Raw genomic sequence first — 19,392 nt, forward strand, 5'->3', positions numbered from 1 at the left:
TCTCACCTCGTGCTCCGTGAGGATGAGGCTGCTGAGGGCAGGTGGGTGTAATGGTGTGGCTGCTTCCGATAGCCCCGTCTCGTATTTATTTAGTTTATATGAAAAAAATACCGACCCGTGTAATCCTTGGTTGAACAACAAGATACACGTGATGTTCATGTCTGGAAAGCGTAAGTATGCACGGATCAATTTGCAAATATGTGCTGCCAGTAATAACAATACAATGGTATTCATCACACACGCATAAACATGACTGTCTGCCATGAACAATAGTAAATCCCACCTGCTCCACATCTGCTAAAGCACAAACATGCTCATTTACAAAAAAAAAGTACCCCATTTCACCATGGTTACTCCCAATATGCTTATAAAAGGCAAGAGAAAGCTACATTTAGCACTCTATTTCCTGTTGTAAAAGGAAGCAATTACCTCAAGGACAAAGACGTAGAGATTCTCCTAAATGTGATTTAGCAAAACAAGACATTTGATTTGGCACTTTCACCACTGTCTTGTCCAATTTAGCAAAAGCCACCGTATGTGGAAGGGTAATTAATGCTGAGAACAACATACTCATAATATAAAATGTGTAAAAACATGATTTGACCTGAAAGTGACATCCAAGAAGAATCACAAAGGCATCCTCCCTGATTTGTGGTACAGAGAGTGCTACTCTGTCTTAAACAAAGGAGACCGTAACAGACTTGCAATATAAAAAAGAAATGGCTAAGCCCATATCCACCAAACAGACTGACAAAGTGCATTTTAAGAGAAGGAAGTAATGTTTTGTTGCAGTGCCGCTTGTATATGCCAGTAAACCAGGGCCCTGCATATCTACTTCTGTAGATATGCTTACACGATTTGCAAGCTCTGTCCGTCTCTCCCACTCGGCATCCCCCCTGTTCTCTATTTGCTATAATCCCAGACATTCTATTCTCTCATGTATCAAAACCTGAATGCCAACATTTTAGTTTGGTCCAATTCAAACGCATGCATGTTGAGCGTGAAATTAGCCATTGAACAGAAGCGCAAAAAGCAGCAGGTAATACAGGATGCAACCGTGCCCACCTGGTTTCTGTCAGATGTCTTTATTTTCAAGCTAAACGGTTCTCTACAATTCAGGGAGAGCTGCGCCAAACACTATTCTGCTCTCTAGAACAAATAAACAACTTAACAGCTTTGGACTTTGAGTGTGCAGTTCTCTATTTTCTTACCTCGCCCCATCAAAGAATGTCATAGTGACTTTAATAAGACACAATAACAACATTGTCAACATAAAACAAAATGTTCGAGTTAAAGGGACGTATATATTTTACAAAGCAAAGCTTACAGTTTCGTTGAAGACAAAGTAGTCTACAGCAATATATCATCTATAGTGTTATCTGTTCTGCGAATACCATTTCATGTTTTGTATTTTTTTCCTATATGCGCATTTAGCTCCCTCCTACAGTACATTCACCCCCTGCTGGCTCTCAACGTGACATTTGGAGGAGTGATGTGGTGCAGAGCATCGAAGAGGCGTGCAATTATGCTCTGCTAATTTGAAACCATTAGAAGAAAAGCACTCGCAGCTCTATAGCTTTTTAGTGTGTGGAAGCTTTGCTTTGTACTTTGTACAAAACAAGGCCAGCGTTACAAAGGTATAAAAAAATGAACAATATGACCAGCCTGATGGCCACCAGGGTGTCTTCTGTCATAACTCTGGGAATGAAAAATGTCACCTTAAACTAGCTTGTGTGAGTTTGTGTCAGATGTTTTCCTTTTTCTGTCTTTTTTGTCACCTTGAACTTTCAATGGCTTCATTCAGATAGGCAGAGCTGCACTCTCTAACTCCGTGCAGCCAATTAGAAAGTCATTCAACTTTCATCCGGTTGTATTGAACCAGAAAGAGGAATGCTGTAGAATGGCAGCAGGATATAGCCATTGGAGGTCAAATAAAGAGGAATAGCACTCTTAAATGGAAGTCTTTTATTAATTTGAACCCCTTTCACTTAAGATTTACCAAAATCCTTTTAAAAGAGGAAAAAAGTCCAAAGGTAAGAGGAGACAAAACTGGAGCAAATGTAATCATCATGAACAATCTCTAAATGTCTGCAATGTGCTTGTGTTGATAAAGAATATCTCTTTAGATGAACACTAAGCCTTGTGGCTGTGCCTTCAGTTGTAGTTTTATCACTGAATCATAAATACTCTATATGCAAGTTTAATCGCAAACACACATTTTGTTGACTGTAGCTTAGACTGTGCGTCCCCATACTGTCTGACTCATTGTCAATATCAACTGTTAATCCCTTAAACTATTCATGTTGACATTGTTACTTGATGTAAAGACAAGACACATCTGCATTGCATGAGCTGCAAACACACATTTCCCCTGCTCTATCATGTCACCGTATGCAAAAATGTGAAGGAGCACCGATCTCACTTGATCTGAGGCCTTTGGGGTTTTGTTTTCTGTAGCGAGATACACTAATTTCCTCTCCGCCTGGCACAGCAGGATTGCAAGGGAAGAGAATGCATAGGTTTGAGGAGTGGGCTGACGCTGCTGTCGCATAGCAAGCTCAAGTGGCCCGGCAATGCCCACAGGAAACCCCCCTTTCCCCCCGGTGTACTTTTAGCTGACAGAAGAGAAGAAGAGAAGGTAGATGAGAGAGGTGATGACAGGGAATAAGACACCACCTCCTCCCAATCCCAACTGTAGCCGTCAGCAGTGGCAGTGCTTTAAAAACCCAAGACTACCGACTTTCAAAGGAGGTACCGGCTATAAGACATATGCAATGGCCTGGAAGGAAGGAGAGAAAAAAACTTCCTTTGTGTTTTGTCCTCAGGAGGATTTTCTACATTTGAAAACCATTTCGATATGTAGACCTCTCTCCACTGAGGTGATTAATTAAAGAAACCGTTTTTCAGTCTGTCTTCAGAGGTGTTACTTCAACTAGGGTCTCGCAAAGGCCAGCAACTCGTTAATCACATGAGTATTTAATTTGTGTTTGCACTAGAGGCAAAACAAAAGAGGCGCAAGGCAGAAATGCATAGCAGAAGTTTTTGCTGACAAGCTCAACACATGGCAGACAGTAAGGGTCAAAGAGGAGAAAGCGCTTAAGATTGTAGATTTTTTCTTTAAAACCAACAAATGGTTGCTCTTATGAAAAATGACTGTGTTTATATATTGTGTATAAACTGTGATTCTTATCTTGACCCAACTGGCTCATGCATATCGCTTGCATCCTCAGGAGCAATAGCTTTGTACTTTAAGCTTGGCATCCACAAAGTGTGGAGAGCTTGCCAAGAAAAGATGAAGCAGATGTTGCATTCAGGTCAATATTATTTTACAGCCCAATATCACAAATTTGCCTCAGGGGGCTTTACAATCTGTACAGTCATAAGAGACTCTCTGTCTTTGTTGTCTCCCGCTTAGGAAAAGTAACATTCTCTAAGCCCTCCACAACCCTATCTGCCGCTCATGATAATGAGAAATACAAAGGTGGCCAGACGAGCTAGAACCCAAGGTTTTAAAATCTTGGCTGCAATGGCTGCCTCTTCAACAACACGTTTTATTGGTCTCAACTTTTCAATACTAATTCCTGCCCTTTGCTCTCCACTTACAAACACCATTCCTCTTTATGTCACTTTGTCCAGACAAGGGTTATTAGAGATCATAAGCCCTCGCATACAGCTGAGTTGCATTTTAAGCCCCACCACCTTCCCTTTTCTTCCTGATGTGAAACCAACCTCATCTTTTTTTTTTTTTTTCCTATTTCAAAACCATTTCCAGGTACATCTACAGCTGGTTCAGCAACACCTGGGTCCATGATAGGCAGGCAATGATGTTGAGTAAAACATTTTTCTCACAACAAAGTTATTATCAAATCATTCACAAGTTACACATAATTAGGTAAACTACATTGCCAATACAAATCTCACTTTAGGAATGGAACTGATTAAGGAGTAATAATATAATAATAAATAATAATATGGGGCGGTGGTGGCGAAGTCGATAGGGACTTGGCTTGGCAACTGGAAGGTCACCAGTTCAAGTCCAGGCAAGACCAAGTGCTACCGAGGTGTCCCTGAGCAAGGCACCGTTCCCTACACTGCTCCCCGGGCGCCGTTCAAAATGGCAGCCCACTACTCCTAACACTAGGATGGGTCAAATGCAGAGAAACAATTTCCCCACGGGGATTAATAAAGTATATCAAAATCAAAAAAAAAAATCAAAAAAATCAAGCTCAAAAGTGCATTCAAAATGTAAATGTGTTATGTTAATTTGAGCTGTGGTGGTTTCATTGAACAAATTAATATTTTACGTCTGATTATTTTTTACCTATAGGTTATTAAAACAATAACTCGATTGGTTCTATTGATTGGACTATTAACTATGTTGCCCCCCCCCCCCAGAACCGACCCTGACACGGATGAGGAGGGGATGGAGAAAAAGGGGGTTTATAAGAACAAAGGCACATGAGGTATCTGGCTTTATTTACCGGACTCACAAACTCTCTACATTTTAGCATTTTGCTTTGCATGAATGAGTTCCAAAACCCGGGAATGAGTTAGGCTTTTACCACTTCTGGTTCCTTTGTGTCAAACCAGAAATCATGTGTACTAAAAGCACAAGAGAATTTCATGTTTTATACTCGATGAAAAAAAACTTTAGGAAAACCAGTTGTGAATGTCCGAAGCTTCTGTGTGTCATAAAAAAGCTGTTGCTAACAAGCGACTAAATGAGACTGCTGAAGGTCATCATGCCATAAAGTACAAATGGCTTAATCTTCCTAATTCTAATTACTCTAAAAAACTAAAAAATAGTAGTTTAAGGAAACAAAATACAGTCTGAAATGCTCACTCACAGCCTAGTACAGGTCTATTAAATTAAAGCTTGACTTCATGTGGCATTCAAATGGCCGTTCAGCGTAATTCCCTTGATCCTTGAAGACGCTGAAAGATATTCTCTGGAAGTCAAACCAGCAATCAGCACCAATCAATAATAGCTGATTTACCCCCATTTACTACAATACACATGATTAAAGTGCAGCCATAATGGGTAGAGTGTGTATATCTCCATGGGAGTGTGTGTGTGTGTGTGTTGGTATGTGTGAGTGGTTGTGACCATTAACAATCGAGACCCCTCTACAGACTAGAGGCCTCCAGACTCCTTGGCTAGGAGCCATTCACTTTAAACATGAGATTGGGACTAAAGGTTCTTTGTTTGAGTCTGCAGCTTAGTTGATGGACTCTCTGCACTCTCATGCTAATGGAAAGGGGCAAGGGGATCGATCTGCAAAAGCCACCTGACCCATAATGGTATAATCTGTATATAATAAATAAAAACACGTGCCCAAATGCAGGGACGTAAGATTGCACTAAAAGCAAGCATACATTTTAACCTTCATATACATATGTACATGTAAATACATTTTTGCTTAGGTTTTATCTAACAGTTTCCCACTCCAGTTCACAGTTTCTTATTACTACAAAGTTGCATGTTTAATTCCTGTCTAGGAATGATTAGGAACTTGCAGGGAAATGAAACTTTCAGCATCTTTTTAGCTGGCTACATTTCACATTAAAACATTCAAGTGATAAAGCTTGTTGCTCTTGAATAAAGATGAGGCAATCAAAACAGATATAGATTAGAGAATACATGAGAACGAATAACAGAAGCAGCAGGGACTGAGGTACATTTCCATCATTTAGGGCATCATTTGAAATCAGTGGCATGAATTGTAAAAAACATTGAATATCTAAAACAAAATCCCAAATGGATACTTGGAAAGCAACAAATCATAAATTATATTTTGATTTTGAAGAACATCTATTGAAAACATTCATGCATCTCATGATATGAAATTGCCCCTCTCTCCCTATCATCTTCCTGCAGTATTATTCTCTTTACAAAAATACACAAAAATGCAAGCAGGATGCTCTCCATGTGCTATTGGATTATGACTTTAGTTTTACCTGCTAAATACGTCACATCACTCCAGACTGTGTAATCCACATGTCAGTCACCGTTTAGCCTCCAGTATTCGCCCAATGAGAAATAGGACTTAAAAGGATGGCAATCCCAGTTCATTTTATGGATGTACCTGCAGCTGCTTTTGATGTGACACTGCAATAACCAGCTTATAGCACTCCTTGCTTCTGATCTACACAACACAGTAAGAACTTCAACAGTTTAGTGCCTGTGTGAGCACTAAACTATATACAGTACATTCACAACACAGCACAAGCCTAACTCAGGCTGGCACAGGGACTTCCAAGAGCTGCTTATGTTCCTTCCTCAAGCACTAAGGACCAAATGGGCGATGATGATTACTTTCACAGCCAGGAAAAAGGATACAAATGAGCGCAGAATTGTTTAATCACAATTTGATCAGGTTTACACTTCTGTTTTTATCAACCATGACAGAAAAAAGCATAATGGAGTTGGTGCTTTCTCGTGTTAACAATAAGAGAGAAGGGCAGGAGGTTTCTTTTATTAAATTAAGCAGTAAATGTGATTTTTTTTAACGTGACTCATAAAAGCTATGGTTAGATAATTGTTTGATCATTTGATTAAATTATGATGTAATTGCCATAACATTTAATTTATTTCATTTTCAGCTTCTCAAGGGACTTAGAACTATTGAAAATACATTACATAAAGTAATCAATATTGAATGAGATAATTTACAGCAGACAGAGTTTGCACAACCTTTTTTCCAGTGTGTCATTGACTCAGAAAAGCGGAAACGAAGGCCTGTCATAATGTAAGTGTTGATTAGGTTCAATATCAGCAGACTTTCAACCAGCTTGTTGGTTCTCACTGTGTGGTGAGCTGTGAACAGCTGCTAGCCTGCAGAGCACCTGACACACTCAGCTGGAGACCCCCCCCCCCCCCCACACACACACACACTGGTCTCACAGCTTCAATTATGGGATATGTTTACCATCATGCTTTCTCCCCTGTGTCACTGTGGGTGTCACTCGCTGCGTTTAGACTTTTCTCTTTTATCAACTCCTTTTGTATTTCATGCGAAACGTGCACACTTGGATGCACATTTGAATGTTGTGCAGATAAGTTACATACACACAAACTATGTCCTCTTTTATCTCAGTCTCTCTCCCATCTTACCATGCATTTATTTTGGTCAGTCCTTTTTGTCTGCAGCCATTATGTCTCCTCGGCTCTTGCCTCATCACTGTCACTCTTTCTCTGTCGCTTCCCTCACTCCATCTTTGCTTTTCTCCCCTATTCGCCTTGAGCTGAAGTCTAATGAGCAAGTGGCTGGTGCTGGGAGAGTGTTTTCCAGCTCTGAGGAGTAATAACAAGCCCATATGTTACTTCCCACAGCGGCCACTGCAGCAGCCGACCAGTGCCAAGTCTCAAAGACCCTCCCAGGGAAAAGTATCTCCCATTAAATCTGTGGCTGCACCATCAAAGTGCTCAAAAGAAGCACACAAAAGAAGCACACTTAACACTATACTCCTGTGGCTGTGAGACACCTATGCTACAGAGAGTGCCATATTATAATGAAGAGTCATAAATATTTTCCATCCACAAGTGATAAGCATTTTTTTCTCATTAGTGAGATGTAGTTTTAGTTTCTCCGGAGGCTTCCATTTTGATTACAGTGCGTGTGTGTGCTTTGAAAAGTTTGAACTAAGTGTGGAATAGGGTTATACAGTATACACAGCAATCCCAAGATACATTTGTATTTAATTAGAAAGGTAAATCATTCTGATGGCATATCTTTGCCTGTTATCACACAAAATACATTCAGACAGAAACGTTTTTGACAAAGCATTCTCACAAAATGTGTGATCAAATGAATGGCATCCGAGCATTAACCACATATTAGTTAACCAGTCAGCATCAGTATACAATCTTCAAAACTTGTCAAAACCCCAGGGCTTTGGTAAGCAGTCTTTGATCAAAAAGACATCCAACAAGACATATGCTACATCACAAGAAGTGTTTAGCGCTATCAAGCCAAACAGAAGACTTGGTATGTAAGGCACTGTTTTAGCGCTGGCTACCATATGGTCCAACTAAATAACATGCCAGACATCTGCTGGGCCAGTGGGCGCTGGGAGGACAAGCACTCTCACTAAAAAAACAATAAGGCTGAGTACAAATCTACCCTCATGACATACTGTATGTTAGCCAATGAGTTTACACTCCTGACATAAACACTGGCTTTTAAGTCTTCGCTTGATATATATATTTTTATTTCACACTTAACATTTTACATGACTAAGACTCTACTACTAGCCTCTGTAAGGCTTTAGTCTGGCATGGCATAGCGTCCGGCGTGCTTTAAACGTTAACATGCTCACAGTGACAATTCTAACATGCTGATGTTTTGGAAATGTAAGTGGTTGTAACCTCTCACATTTGATAATTGTCACTAAACACAAAAAATAACTGAGGCTGATGGGAAGGCTATACATACGTTTACACATTTCAACTTATTGTGTCAAAAAAAGGAACAGTGTTAGGTTCAGCAAAGTTAATAGGCATCGTCCTGTCAGAAGCATGCATGTCTGTACACAACTTCAAGGCTAACCATCTTGTTGTTCAGATATTTCAGTCCGGACTAGAAGCCAATATAGCCTTCCCTAAAGCTATTCCACTCGGGTGACTTAAAAGCGAATGCATGGTACACACCGCTATTTTCTCCACTGCAAAAAGTCAATACTGCAGACAGTAGAGATAGACTGCATCTCAGGTTGGTTATTTTCATTTCCTCGCTCCTCGCTCCTCTGTATCACCGGAAGTTGATTTGTCTGCGCCATCTTGAGTAGCGTCCCATGGCGCTTATTTGTGCCGGAGGACCGTGGATCGAGTATCGTTAAGGAGTGATAATCGAGGAACTACCAGACCATCCTCCGGTGAAATCCTCAGATACTCGCCCCGCCCCCTTACTGTGTATCGCTCACTGATTGGACGATGCAGCGCATGCACTGATCTGATGCTTCTTGACATGAGAGCAGTACCCCAAGGAAAATACATGAACCTCACGAGAGACACTCCTCAGTCTATACTGTGTTTTGTTTAATTTAATGTATCATTTAGTTACAAATATGTGATATCTGAACAACAAAGTGGTCAAAAATAATTGTATTCATTTATTGGAAACATTTTCATGATCGCTTTTTTCGTTTTACATTTTCATTTATTATCATTTCCATTCAGTCAGTCATTAAGTGCTATTAAAATGTTAATGTGCTACATATCCAAACAAACAAACAAAGTGTGCAATCCAATGAATGTTAATCGAACTGGGTTTTGATAGATAATATATCTCTTTTTCTTCTCTCAATAATTGTATTTCTATTGTGCACTCTAATCAATATTAATCAAACTATTGTTCGTTTATACATTTTAAGAATGGCGTTAATCTTTTTTGAGAATGAGTTCTTATTTTATTTAATGTATTTGGGTCGACAACAGATGATACAAATGTATATGTCAGTAAATGTGTACTAACAGAGGCGGGGGTGTTTGTGAAAACAACGGGGACAGAGCTGGCTGCTGTCAGCTGTGCGGCGTCATCACTCTCCATGCTTCCCTGGTGGGAGGGACTAAACGCAGGGAAACAACGCAAGTGAGGGACGCAAGGATTCCATTTAACCAATCTTAGTTCTATGCAGCCATAGAGGAAAGAATGGGAAGGAGTTTGAATCCACATGGGCTCGAGCAGTGCTGAGCTTGGTGCAACTGAGCTGTTAGGAAGCCTCTGAAACCAGATATCTCTCAGTGTGTGCCTGAAGTGCAGGGCTTTGCTACTCACTCACACCACGTGCACAAAACAAAGAGGACTCCTCCTCATGCTGTTCTATCCCTTTCACATACTGGATCTAGGTGGAAGGCATTCATGGACCACAGCAGTGCACCCACTGATCTTGTCGGATCAAAATGAGCAAGGTTTTACTAATATTTGGTGAGCACTTTCAGTATTGCTGTCACGTCTCCGAGAGGCACACACACACGTTTGCCTCTCTGCTCTTATCTAGCCCATGGTGATAAAAGTGGGATCAAGGCCTAGCAGTGGGATTGACCTGAACACCAGCGGGGCTGAGTGGCAGGAAGTTCACACACCGAACAACGCACAACATACACACAACCACATAGCAGGTCACCCTGTAGTCATGCAGGGCAAAGGCATTGAAGAACAGGTGACACAATTCTATTAAGCCACAGAGAGGTGAAATGTTAAAAAGCGCACAGTTCAAACACAGAAGGGCATTCTGATGAAGCTCATAGATTTATGAGAATATAAGACCTTAAACTCAGTACTACATGTTGTGACGAACAACACACACACTATGACACCTCCTCTACACGTATCCAGCCTGATATGGTCCCCTCAGAGAAAGCCGGTAAGGTCAGATTTAACTTTGCCACTCCATCTCACTTCCAGAGGCATTGAGGAGCGTAAGCAGCACTGTGCCAAAGGGCTGTCCATCAATGTGACAGGCCCTGGTCACATAGAGGATGGAAAATATGGAGGGAGGGGATACTGGCACTAGGAGTGATGGGTATGTGTGTGGGGAGTGGAGGCAATGTGGAAAGAAATAATGCTCCTCCATATCAGAGCTAAGACCGAGGAGACACCGTCTAGAAACGATGGCCAGTGGCTTGTCTGGTTAGTGTGTGAAATATTGCCCCAGTGGCTCACCTGCAGCCCCTCTCAATGCCCTGCTGTCATGTGTGGCGAAGGGATGGCCCCATTTAAATGCATGAAAGCATCTCTCACAGCCAGCATAAAGGAGATTAAAGGACACTGCAGTTTTTTTGTCCTTTTTAGAGATTCTGTGTAAGCAACTTAAGCTCAGAAGCCCAGGAAGAAAAAGGTAATGGTAAATTGTTGCTTTCATTAAAACTTCAAGGAGTCAGTTTCATTATGAAGGTTCAAAGCATTGGGACATTTGTGTGGTTGCTTTCTCCCACTCTTTCTCTCTCTGCCCGTCTTTCCTCCTCTTCATCCAACTGGGTAGCAACATGGAATAATGAACGACTGCGTGTAATCTTGTCCCTGGAGGGCAGGTGTATATGGATCTATGTCTTGTCACCGGCCTGCCGTCATGCTCACAGCAGGAATAATGAGGCATGGCGAGGCTTGCTGCTGGCCTTCGTAAAAGCCAGTACTTCCGCAGGGTTTACTGTGTTTAGTTTTTTTAAATGCTCGAACTTGGACTTCGATTTCCTCTGAATATCCTGAATATTTAAAGGCTAAAAATAATGCACTGGGAGTGTTTTCAGAGATAGGTAAATCAACTTTGTAGTAATGCTTTAAAAGCCGCACTGATCAATATTTCTATATCAACCTCGGAACAAATGCACCTACAGAGATTTATCACCGTACTCTGCAGTTCCCCGGCTCCCGACTGTGCTGTTTTGGTTTGGTACTGTAGATGCCTTCATGAAGTTGTTTCAAGACACATCAGGTGGCTGGTTTCAGTGCATCAGCTATAACAAGAACCTAATACCCTACCTGGCAGGCACGTGCAGAGGATGTTATAGCTGAAGGGGCTCAAATGCATAAAAGAGCACATTGGCGATAAGTTGACGATTTTTGACAGTATTTTATTAAAAGTATGCCTGGGATGACTCCTTTTTTGACATTGAAAAGGGAATATTAAAATGTATGTATTTATAACAAACCCAAACAATTACATACGTCACATTTGACAAAAAGGGCACTTCTCTAATAGGTGGGCAGAAGGGCAGGTGCTGAAGCCCCCTTTGGAGTCTATCTGGGCATGTGCCTGATACCTGTACTGCACAATACTGAAGATCAAGTAAGTGACTGGCTGGTGGACAAAGTGGAGCATTCAGCAGCTTATTTCCCTCAGATAGTGAGCAAACAAACTAAAAGAGAGTACATTAATTAGATGTCCAAACAAGCAACTCCAGCAAACTTCTTTGGGCCTTTAACATATTGAGCAGCTGTAGAGAGACAGATTGAGAAAGTGGAGGAGAGTGGTCCGATACTTACCCGGGCCACTGGAGCAAAAACTCTGTCTTCCTACAACAGGCTGGACCAAATGAGAAACCATACTGCCAAAAAAGGTGTTTACTGCAATTGCAAGTATTAGAAAATACAGAAAATGTACAACACTAGAAAGCCCAAAATGTGCTTTTCACAGTACATTAGGGCTTAAATAGACTGCATAGTGTGGGGAATATAGGCCTCAGTGTCATGTCCCCCACAGAAGACGAAAATGAATGGCTTGTATTTGGAAAATGCAGTAAATGTGGCATCAAGGGTGGTGTAAGCAGTAAATACTTGGACAGTGGACAGCAACAAAATTATGTCTGAGACTTAAAGTGCCATGCTCAATGCGGTCCTTGAGAGCTAGAAAGCCCTCGACAAGCAATAGCCTTGCCCTCAAAGAGAGGCTGCAAATGACTGCTGCATAGCGAGGAAGGAACTTTGTTGACATGTTTGCTTATTGTTAATGTGAATGGAAGCTTTATTGATCGTTCATAACCTGCTTTTTTTTCAGACGGGTAAGGAAGGATCATCTTGCGAAGAGAATGTAGTCTGAACTCCATTGCTGGTGGAAATACAAGCAATAATATGTACTATGTGGGTGTGATTACGGTGCTGTAGCAGAAGAGCCAGACAGACTGTCGATATCTAGAATTAATGATAGCCATTGTTAATCTGCACTTCGCTGTACATGGCTTTCAATTCCCCTGCATTAATCTTTCTATCTTCCTCTCCATATAGCTCCATGGTTACTGTGAGAGGAAGAAACAAAATACCTCAGCAACAGCACATATAAGAGGTGGTCAAAGATTCTAAAGTGTGAGGGGTGTGCAGGGGTAGAAGAAAGGATGAAGGGGTTGTGAAGATGGGAAGAGGCGAGGGGCGACCACAGTGGATAGATGGTTTCACAGGCACAGCTGAAAGGTTCTGATTGTCCCATGATAATTGTTAAAAGGTCAGTCTGCCCAGACTTTAGAGGCGAGGATATGCGCACATACAGACACACACATTTGGGCGCACACACTCATGCCCCCCTCCTGGTAGGTTGCTCTTTAGAGTGACACGGCTGCCTTTAGAGAGTCCTGGGGATTAGCTCCTTAAATACCACAGCATTGTGACACAAGCCAAGGATGGAATAAATGAGAGGAAATAAAAGATGGATACATGCGGAAGAGGACTTATTTGATGGGTTTATATCTTTCAGTCTAAAACTCAGCTATGCCTATGAAAAAGATTATTGCCTTTGGCTGAGTTAAAGTCAATAATTAGGTTCGAGATCAGACTGATAAAGATAATCATAAAAGTACTTGGCAGATATAACAAGAGGGTCTAGGATTAACCGTAGCTATAACATTGCTCCAGGCTATAATTGTATTGGTCGGATTCTGTGCCTGGTGTTGCATACATTCTGTCAGTTCTACATGTTGCATTAAAGCAGTACATTAATACGTGTCACTTCTCAATGGACAAAATATATTGGAATGGGGTCACAGAACAGCTGCTTACGGGACTATTGACTTTTCACTGCTACTTTATAGTCTCTCTGTCACTGTGACATTTATGAATGGATAATGCCATCTGTCTTGGAGGCAAATCGGCATGTAAGGAAAGGTTTGGGTGATAACTTGTTGATTTAAGAGGTAATCCAGATTGCCTAGACAGACTGGTCCTGGTCATAAACCCAACATAAATAAGAATTATGATGCTGTATTGAACAATAGGCAATAGCAAATGAATACAACTTACTCTTTGATGTGCTGCATTTTAATCTTAAGCAATGTTAAATAGAAATTGACAGGCTGCAATTATTTTATATTATCAAGGCTATACTAAAATAATTTCATCAAGGGCAGTGCATATGCAATGGCTGGCTTTAATTCAATAGCATTAAATCAATGCTGATTTGAATCAGCTGATCAAGCATCACTGGCGAGAAAAGGAAGTAGAGGAAATTTAAAAGACAAGAAGAAAGACTGCAGCCTTTAGTGAATCCAAACCAACAAGATATCAATACTATTGACAGGCTTTAAAGAACGTGTGGCATCTGGCAAACAACCGACACACACACTCTTGTATAATTAGCTGCACAGTGAAGTACACAGTGAGACATGTATGTTTGGACACACATGACATGTATACAATATGATAAAGTATAACCACTAGTAATAAGACAGTACATGTCAAAATCCATCAAGCTGTTTATCCTTCTTCGGCCCGAAATGAAAAATGTAACTTGATGACTTGATTTTGCTTGGGCGTAGCAATAAGGCCAATTATCCGTACACCTTCACACTCACAGCTACATCACTCACTGGCTGTGGTTACTAATATGTTCCTAACTGGGAAACTAAACTCGTCAAATGAGCACTGACTGTCGGATACACTGGTGGGAATCAGAGATCAACGAGCTGCAGTGTTTCTGATAGGGGTCAGCATTCTTCAGGCAGATACAGTAAGGGAAAAATGAAATAAAAGTTCCACTCCGGTGCATTGAGTATTGTAAGAGGACCTCATGAAATGAATGAATCACTCCCCGGCCACTGCATTTTAGAAAAACACATTTGCAAAGCATGTTGAGATTTGCTGAATTTGCTAAAACACTTCTGCTGTGGATAGGGTTTCACTAGGACTGTAATAAAAGTGATTGCGGCAATATCTATGCTTTTTATTATGTTATTTCAAGCGAGGCCCTTCCAAACATTACTCTCATTAACATCACTTCCAGAATAAGATTTCTCCAAATAATGTAGTGGTGGGATTTAAACAAGAGGGTCTACACTCATGAGAGCACTTCTAAATAGGGCGCAGCAGTGCATTGAGCAATGTAATAATACTAATAATAATACATTTTATTTGTAAAGCACCTTTCATTCTTAAAAGTAATCCCACAGTGCTACAAGGGGCATAATATACTTCTTTTTTTTTTTAAATGGTGGTTGTGACATTTCACTAAATAATAATAATGTCCACCTCATAGTGCTATTAGAGCTTAAGTCAAGGGATAACTAAATGCTGTGGAATTCATCCCTATGAACACACATAAAATGTATATAAAATGTTGCTGTGGACTTCAACCTTTTGTGGCCATGAATATCTGAACAAACCTTTTAAGAAATCTTACTAATATATTTTACAATTGTAATATAGAAGGGCTATGTACTTCATTTGTTTTGTCAAAGAACACATCTGATGGTGGATGTTGAGACTAACAATCTTTTTACATTTGGATTTAGAAGACAAAACACTAGAGACAATTTTCTCTGCAAGAATAATTTATATATTTTAAATCCGATTTCATGTTGACAGGTCATGCATGTAAGTAAGACTAAGTTTTTTAAGTAACTGGTCTGACAGATAATGTAAAATAATGGGCTACGGACAGGATTTTACACTGTGAACGTCAGCAAGAAAACACAGACTGTCCCCCTCTCTCATGAATAGATGCCAGATTGTGTGTTGAAAGAAAAACGTTATAGAGTGCAATACAATTACATAGGGTGATATTTGGTTTCAGCTTAAGGTCTATAAAGTATATACAGTATATTTATATTATTCCCTTTCAATAGGCTTTTTGAAAAGTGAAGTGATTACATTTACAAAAAAAAAAAAGAAGGCATTTCTTGCGTTTCTTAAAATGTGTCAATAAATAATTGTTGGATTTGAACTGACCATCACCCAACAAACACATTGTGCACACAAACACATACTTACTTTTATAAAAGCACAACACTAACCTAACTAGCTTACAGACAAAATCAAACCATCACAAAACTGGCCTGGGCTTGCCGTTTGGTCAAAGTTATACAGTATGTTCAAGGTTCAAGGCTTTTATTAATCATACGTACATAGCTACGGTGAAGTTTTGACGATGAAAATCTTAGTTCACAGGCTTCACGAACAGTGCAACACAATAAAACTAAGTTTGTGTTTCACCAAAATGAAATTGAATTGGGGTTGAAAGCCTGCCAATTTATTTGGATTCTTGTCATGTGCAGTGACCCTGCTTCTTGGTACCACTCGTCTGAGCCCTGTGAGTTTTTCATCCACCCCAAATGTACTTTGTCTGATCATTTGTTTTCCAATTATGTTCCTGTCCCTGCTAGCAGAACATTGTCAGCTTTGGTTTTGTGAACCCACTCTTGGGTCTGTAACCAGAGGCAATGTTTGATGCTTCGAACATTTTCATACCCATTAAAAGATGAAGGCAGGGTGAATTATTATCCTGCAGAGTTGATTGGGTTTTGCAGGGTTGGTTCAGGTTCTTGGCTGCATGTGATGGTATGCAGCCACACACAAAGACACTTTGGTATCTTCCCTAAAAACACTTAAACCTACATAAAGCATAGAAAAGTTATTGGATAAAACTCTTTAAGTAGAAGTTCAATAAGAAGGGGATTGTTCATGAAGAAGGATGTTACTTCCTACTCTTTGCATTTAATCAGTATTTTGCGCTCAGTTGTTCTCTCACATCTTTGTTCAATGTTTGACTAACGTTAGAAAGTAAATAAGAACTTCATAGTGCAAACAGTGCTCAGTAACACCTTCATGGTAACTGCAAGAAATGTCCGCCTTCATGACTGCACTGCAATTTAGATAGAAAGATGCTGAAGTGAACCTCAAGAGAAGATTACACCCACGGAGCGGGTGAATACAACAGATGAACTAACAATGACAGCAACATTGAATGGGACTCAGAGAGGCAGAGCAGAGGACAAAATAGCAGGAAAAGAAAGCAACATAATCAATGTTTGGCTACAGCTGTGGCATTAGTCGTGATAAACTAGGTAGCCGACAGAAAATCTGGAAGTCGGCGCAGGACATTCCAATGATCAAGCTCTAAATAATCGGACACAATGGATTCTGGGAAGGAGAGGCAATTTGCTGCCATGGATCCAAGAAGAGAAGCGTCAATTCACATATTGACCTTTAAAATGTTATAAATGGAGGGTCTTAAGTTCATAGCAAGATGGGAAGTCGCTGGTAGGTACTGTGGAATTACACTGTGGTGCATTTCCTCCACTGACAGCAGGTAGTATTTATCTGGGGTCAGGTTTCACATCAGACAGGCAGTAGTTTTAAAATGGAAAGGGCAGTCAAAACAAATTCTGATCGATGAAAGACTGAAAGGTGGTGTAATGTTCTGAGCAGCAACATTTGTCACAGTACATATATAGCATATTTCTATCCTCAGCTTTTCTTTTTTGGGTAATGGACAGATGACAGTTAAAGCATCCATGGCTGAAAGCAAAATATAAAAGACATACAAATGTCCCATACATGCAAACAAACAACCTATCAGAGATCAAACTATTGAGCACTCAGGTATTGCACTCGTGTCTGTCAGGCAGCCTTTTTCTGACAGGGTAAGAGCCAAATCTGTCAACTAACTGTGACTTTGAAAAACAAGACTAAAGAGTCTTTCAGGTGGCATTCTGATGGATAATGTTCCCTCTTTTTTTGGCCTTGATGCACAGCTCAATGTTTGTATTGCTCTTAAGCTTTCATGGTCCCGAGAGCTTACTGGCACTTCAGAAACGTTTCAGAGGTTTAAAGAAAAACTAAAAAGGCCAAGTATTCTTTCAGTTTGAAAATAAATAAACCGTCAAAAGCCTGCAGTTGCTGTTGAATAGGAACTTATATAAATATTGGCTTAAATGAGGCTGCTACAGCCAAGCTTGGTCGTTTGCAATTTTTCTGTTCATTTGAGAATAGTTAAAAGACAAGAAGGAGTAGGAACGGTGAAATGACTCCTAGTATATTTTGAGCCGAGTAGTTCCAGTTATAAATGATTGACAGATAAAGGCTGAAGCGCACAAAATATATTTATGCTTAGCTTACCGGACAGACTGAAAAAGGAATAAACGGCTAACCTGACTTGGTGTAAAGGGAACTTAAACTCCCTACCAGCAAATCTAAAGCATACTTACTAACTTCTTATGTCTTGTCTCTTTGTAAAATCAATGTGCAAACAAGTTTAGTTTTGGTTGAACTAAAAAAGGACTAAAACTGATGGCTCCTGGAACATATCAACCTTACAGGCATTTGGTAAGTGGAATCGACTTAAGTGCAGTAAAACATAAAGGATAAGCAAATCATTTAATAAAATCATTTTAAAGCCTTGATTTAAAAAAAGTGAGTTGATTTGGGAAAAGAAAGTTTGGGGCTCTCTGCTGGAACTGCTACCTCCGCGACCCGACCACGGATAAGCGGGAGAAGATGGATGGATGGATGGAGTTGATTTGGAAAATCCAAGTTTGTGTCCTTAACACCAATCCTTTGCAGCGTGTCTTCCACATAGTGATGGAAAGTCACATAGTGCATAATATTCTCAATTCTTAACATTATTATTTTAAACTAAGCCATGGCCCAGGGAACAACATTTAGAATAACGAACACTGATGCATGAACCTTTTTTTATCAGACACAAGAGGTACAGATACAAGAGTTTGTACAGCATTGGATTCTCTTCAATCTCAGGAGGTACAACCTTTAAACTCTTTGATAACTATTGGAAGGCATTTCGGTGACAATTAAAACTAAATATATAAATAAAGATTCCACCCTCCAGGCCTATAAGATCAAACCCTGCAGCATCTTATCTCTTTTGCTCTCAACTTTCTTGCTGTCTCCATTCAGGAGGTAAAACTTTTTTTTTTCTCTGAAATGGAAAACTACTGCTCAAGGCTTTTGAAGTGCACTCAAGATTAATTTGAACTGGAACAAGAAATTCTATTGCTGTAGGCGGCAGTTTGTGACATAGAGCAGTTTTTCCCTGACAATAAATATTCATATATTTTCCTTACAGACACCTTAGGGACACATTTCAACGTTTAATAAGAGAGTTTGGTGACGCTGTTGTTTGCTGCGTGTGTGCAGTTGGACAATGATGCGATTGACTCTTAATAAATATAACATAATCATTTCAAATTTGTTCTAGCTTCTGTTTGGAATATATAAATTGACACCATTTCCTGTATGGCTGGCGTGGATTGGTTGTGTGTTGTGTGCTGCTGGTGTCTATGTTGCCACTTACCTTGTACAATGAGGTAGACCTGTGAGGTCTTGGGCTGCTGCTTCGTCTGTATGGAGCAGGTGTACGACCCCTCATCATACACATCCACCTATACACAATCACAAATGCAATATTGTTTTCATTAGTTTGAAAATATCTTATCATATGCCTGGCAGAGCATCTTATCTTCATGTATCTTCCTACATGTCACTTTTTCAAGATCCTACTCTATAATTTTCATTTTGACAAACATTTACAATATTCTCCAAATGAATATTTATGATTCTTCAGTGAAAAAACGTTGTACAGGAAAGTAGTCGAATTATCTCAATCAACTTTACAATATAATATGTTTTGATTATTATTAATTCATTCAACTTTAAGAAGTCAAAGCTTATA

At 40.0% G+C, this 19,392-nt stretch overlaps 1 protein-coding gene across 1 annotated transcript in view; it reads right to left on the minus strand.

Moving 5' to 3' along the window:
* The window catches only part of LOC104962848 (limbic system associated membrane protein), a 50,108-nt gene that overhangs the window by 13,118 nt on the left and 17,598 nt on the right, over positions 1-19,392 (minus strand). The window contains exon 3 of the mRNA XM_010791350.1: positions 19,015-19,102. Within this exon, the coding sequence (XP_010789652.1) occupies positions 19,015-19,102 (88 nt within the window). The remainder of the gene's footprint in view (positions 1-19,014; positions 19,103-19,392) is intronic.

This window comes from Notothenia coriiceps, unplaced genomic scaffold (genome assembly GCF_000735185.1).
Source record: "Notothenia coriiceps isolate Sejong01 unplaced genomic scaffold, NC01 NC01_scaffold00035439, whole genome shotgun sequence".
NCBI lineage: Eukaryota > Metazoa > Chordata > Actinopteri > Perciformes > Nototheniidae > Notothenia > Notothenia coriiceps.